Source organism: Chiloscyllium punctatum, chromosome 47 (genome assembly GCF_047496795.1).
Source record: "Chiloscyllium punctatum isolate Juve2018m chromosome 47, sChiPun1.3, whole genome shotgun sequence".
Classification (NCBI taxonomy): domain Eukaryota; kingdom Metazoa; phylum Chordata; class Chondrichthyes; order Orectolobiformes; family Hemiscylliidae; genus Chiloscyllium; species Chiloscyllium punctatum.
In genome coordinates, this window is record NC_092785.1 from 44,726,441 (window position 1) to 44,731,619 (window position 5,179).

At 49.6% G+C, this 5,179-nt stretch overlaps 1 protein-coding gene across 1 annotated transcript in view; it reads left to right on the forward strand.

Moving 5' to 3' along the window:
• The first annotated feature begins 3,626 nt into the window (after positions 1 to 3,626).
• The window catches only part of LOC140468687 (caM kinase-like vesicle-associated protein), a 37,988-nt gene continuing 36,435 nt past the window's right edge, over positions 3,627 to 5,179 (forward strand). Inside the window, exon 1 of the mRNA XM_072564761.1 lies at positions 3,627 to 3,690. Within this exon, the coding sequence (XP_072420862.1) occupies positions 3,627 to 3,690 (64 nt within the window). The remainder of the gene's footprint in view (positions 3,691 to 5,179) is intronic.

A 5,179-nucleotide genomic window follows, 5' to 3' on the forward strand; every position in this document is an offset into this window, starting at 1 on the left:
AGCGATGATTTATTGGGTTGAGTGATGAACAGCGATGACTTATTCGGCTCAGTGATGAACAGCGATGATTTATTGGGCTGAGTGATGAACAGCGATGATTTATTGGGCTGAGTGATGAACAGTGATGATTTATTGGGCTGAGTGATGAACAGCGATGATTTATTGGGCTCAGTGATGAACAGTGATGATTTATTGGGCTGAGTGATGAACAGCGATGATTTATTGGGTTGAGTGATGAACAGCGATGATTTATTGGGCTCAGTGATGGACAGCGATGATATATTGGGTTGAGTGACGAACAGCGATGATTTATTGGGCTCAGTGAGGAACAGCGATGATTTATTGGGTTGAGTGATGAACAGGGATGATTTATTGGGCTCAGTGATAAACAGTGATGATTTATTGGGCTCAGTGATGAACAGCGATGATTTATTGGGCTCAGTGATGAACAGTGATGATTTATTGGGCTCAGTGATGAACAGTGATGATTTATTGGGGTCAGTGATGAACAGCGATGATTTATAGGGTTGAGTGATGAACAGCGATGATTTATTGGGCTCAGTGATGAACAGTGATGATTTATTGGGCTCAGTGATGAACAGCGATGATTTATTGGGTTGAGTGATGAACAGCGATGATTTATTGGGCTCAGTGATGAACAGTGATGATTTATTGGGCACAGTGATGAACAGTGATGATTTATTGGGCTCAGTGATGAACAGCGATGATTTATTGGGCTCAGTGATGAACAGTGATGATTTATTGGGCTCAGTGATGAACAGTGATGATTTATTGGGGTCAGTGATGAACAGCGATGATTTATAGGGTTGAGTGATGAACAGCGATGATTTATTGGGCTCAGTGATGAACAGTGATGATTTATTGGGCTCAGTGATGAACAGCGATGATTTATTGGGTTGAGTGATGAACAGCGATGATTTATTGGGCTCAGTGATGAACAGTGATGATTTATTGGGCTCCGTGATGAACAGCGATGATTTATTGGGTTGAGTGATGAACAGCGATGATTTATTGGGCTCAGTGATGAACAGCGATGATTTATTGGGCTCAGTGAAGAACAGTGATGATTTATTGGGCTGAGTGATGAACAGCGATGATTTATTGGGCTGAGTGATGAACAGCGATGATTTATTGGGCTCAGTGATGATTTATTGGGCTCAGTGATGAACAGTGATGATTTATTCGGCTCAGTGATGAACAGCGATGATTTATTGGGTTGAGTGATGAACAGCGATGATTTATTGGGCTCAGTGATGAACAGTGATGATTTATTGGGCTCCGTGATGAACAGCGATGATTTATTGGGTTGAGTGATGAACAGCGATGATTTATTGGGCTCAGTGATGAACAGCGATGATTTATTGGGCTCAGTGAAGAACAGTGATGATTTATTGGGCTGAGTGATGAACAGCGATGATTTATTGGGCTGAGTGATGAACAGCGATGATTTATTGGGCTCAGTGATGATTTATTGGGCTCAGTGATGAACAGTGATGATTTATTCGGCTCAGTGATGAACAGCGATGATTTATTGGGTTGAGTGATGAACAGCGATGATTTATTGGGCTCAGTGATGAACAGTGATGATTTATTGGGCTCAGTGATGAACAGCGATGATTTATTGGGTTGAGTGATGAACAGCGATGATTTATTGGGCTCAGTGATGAACAGCGATGATTTATTGGGCTCAGTGATGAACAGCGATGATTTATTGGGTTGAGTGATGAACAGCGATGATTTATTGGGCTCAGTGATGAACAGCGATGATTTATTGGGCTCAGTGAAGAACAGTGATGATTTATTGGGTTGAGTGATGAACAGCGATGATTTATTGGGCTGAGTGATGAACAGCGATGATTGATTGGGCTCAGTGATGAACAGCGATGATTTATTGGGCTCAGTGATGAACAGCGATGATTTATTGGGTTGAGTGATGAACAGTGATGATTTATTGGGTTGAGTGATGAACAGCGATGATTTATTGGGCTCAGTGATGAACAGTGATGATTTATTGGGTTGAGTGATGAACAGTGATGATTTATTGGGTTGAGTGATGAACAGTGATGATTTATTGGGCTCAGTGATGAACAGTGATGATTTATTGAGCTCAGTGAAGAACAGTGATGTTTTATTGGGCTGAGTGATGAACAGCGATGATTTATTGGGCTCAGTGATGAACAGCGATGATTTATTGGGCTGAGTGATGAATAGTGATGATTTACTGGGCTCAGTGATGAACAGCGATGATTTATTGGGCTCAGTGATGAACAGTGATGATTTATTGGGTTGAGTGATGAACAGTGATGACTTATTGGGCTCAGTGATGAACAGTGATGATCTATTGGGTTGAGTGATGAACAGTGATGATTTATTGGGTTGAGTGATGAACAGCGATGATGTATTGGGCTGAGTGATGAACAGCGATGATGTATTGGGCTGAGTGATGAACAGCGATGATTTATTGGGTTGAGTGATGAACAGTGATAATTTATTGGGCTGAGTGATGAACAGCGATGATTTATTGGGTTGAGTGATGAACAGCGGTGATTTATTGGGTTGAGTGATGAACAGTGATGATTTATTGGGCTGAGTGATGAACAGCGATGATTTATTGGGCTCAGTGATGAACAGCGATGATTGATCATAAGACCATAAGACATAGGAGTGGAAGTAAGGCCATTCGGCCCATCGAGTCCACTCCGCCATTCAATCATGGCTGATGCGCATTTCAGCTCCACTTGCCAGCGTTCTCCCCGTAGCCCTTAATTCCTCTAGACAACAAGAACCTATCAATCTTGGCCTTGAAGACATTTAGCGTCCCGGCTTCCACTGCACTCCGTGGCAATGAATTCCACAGGCCCACCACTCTCTGGCTGAAGAAATGTCTCCGCATTTCCGTTCTGAAATGACCCCCTCTAATTCTAAGGCTGTGTCCACGGGTCCTAGTCTCCTCGCCTAACAGAAACAATTTTCTAGCATCCACCTTTTCAAAGCCATGTATTATTTTGTACGTCTCTATTAGATCTCCCCTTAATCTTCTAAACTCCAACGAATACAATCCCAGTATCCTCAGCCGTTCCTCATATGCTAGACCTGTCATTCCAGGGATCATCCGTGTGAATCTCCGCTGGACACGTTCCAGTGCCAGTATGTCCTTCCTGAGGTGTGGGGACCAAAACTGGACACAGTACTCCAAATGGGGCCTAACCAGAGCTTTATAAAGTCTTAGTAGTACATCTCTGCTTTTATATTCCAACCCTCTTGAGATAAGAGACAACATTGCATTCGCTTTCTTAATCACAGACTCAACCTGCATGTTTACCTTTAGAGAATCCTCGACTAGCACTCCCAGATCCCTTTGTACTTTGGCTTTATTAAGTTTCTCACCATTTAGAAAGTAGTCCATTCCTATATTCTTTTTGCCAAAGTGCAAGACCTCGCACTTGCTCACGTTAAATTCCATCTGATGAACAGATCCCGATCCCAATCCCAATCCCAATCCCAATCCCGATCCCCAATCCCAATCCCATTCCCAGTTACCTGAGAGGAGGACGCTCTGCCATCACCAACGCCGCCATCTTGGATTTTCCTCCCGCCGCGGCGTCATGACGCCAGGTCGGCCATTGTCCGACGACGTCATCACGCATCAACGCGTTGGCGTCCGCACCCGTGATTGACAGCTCTTGGAGGGCGGGAGCAGGGATTTTCAGATGGCGTTACCTTGCGGGGGGCTGGTGGATTGGTTGTGGCCATCTGTCACTGAGCGGGCGGGGCTTCCACCGTGACGTCTGAGTAGTGGGCGGGGTTTACATGTCGATCATTTCCTGATGAGTACGTCATTGCCGGGTCAGGGCGGGGTTTCCTGGGCCGACGATAGACATGGGGCGGTGTCACCTTTCGATGTCTTCACGCGTGGGCCGTGGCTACCGTTCGTGATGGGGCGGGGTTTCAACTCGATTCTGGGGATGGTCACGGCAGTAGGGGCGGGGTTTCCGCCACCTGAAAGGGGCGGGCTTTCCCGGACGCGACGGTCGCCGTGATGTCACGCGAGGGGGCGGGGTGTCCCCACGTGTGACGTCAGCGCGCTGTCGCGGAGGGCGACGTCATGACGCCGGTGCCCCGGTGGCGGTGGTGAAGCGGAGCTGGTTTCGGGCAGGGGCGTTCCTGCGGCAGAGGGTGAGTCCTGTACCCCCCCCCCCCCCCCAACACACACCGTCACCCGGGGGGGGGGGGGGTGATCACCGAGCTCTCTGCCCGCCATACAACACCATTCCTCACCCCTGACCCCCCATCCCGACCCCTGACCCCCCATCCCGACTCCCTATCCCTGCCCCCCAGTCCCAATCCCTGACCCCCTTTCCCGACCCCTGACCCCCCAGTCCCGACCCCTGACCCCCAGTCCTGACCCCCCATCCCGACCCCTGACCCCCCCATCCCGACTCCCTATCCCCTGACCCCAGTCCTGACCCCCTTTCCCGACCCCTGACCCCCAGTCCTGACCCCTGACCCCCTTTCCCGACCCCTGACCCCCCAGTCCTGACCCCCTTTCCGACCCCTGACCCCCAGTCCTGACCCCTGACCCCCTTTCCCGACCCCTGACCCCCAGTCCTGACCCCCTTTCCCGACCCCCGAACCCCCATCCCTGACCCCCAGTCCTGACCCCCCAGTCCCAATCCCTGACCCCCAGTCCTGACCCCTCACCCCCTTTCCCGACCCCAGACTCCCCATCCCTGACCCCCTGTCCTGACCCCACACCCCCTATCCAGAACCCTCAACCCCTGACGCCCCATCCCTGACCCCTGACTCCCCATCCCTGACCCCCAGTCCCAATCCCTCCCCCCCGTCCCGACCCCTCACCCCCTATCCCGACCCATTACACTATAACCCGATCCCTAACTCCCCCCCCCCCCCCCCCATCCTGATCCCAACACTGACCCTGCACAAACTCATGTGATCCTAAGCTGTTTCCCCGACTCTCCTCAATGCACACCTGATGCCACAGAAGCAGACATTGGACATCCTGATTACTGTCCTCAATGGAGCCATTAGGTAGCCCTGGGTCCGAACACAAACTGGGATCCCCACTTCACAGCCCGAGTCCAGCTAACATCAGCTATCCACTCAAGCTGTACAGCACACAAACAGATCCTTCGGTCCA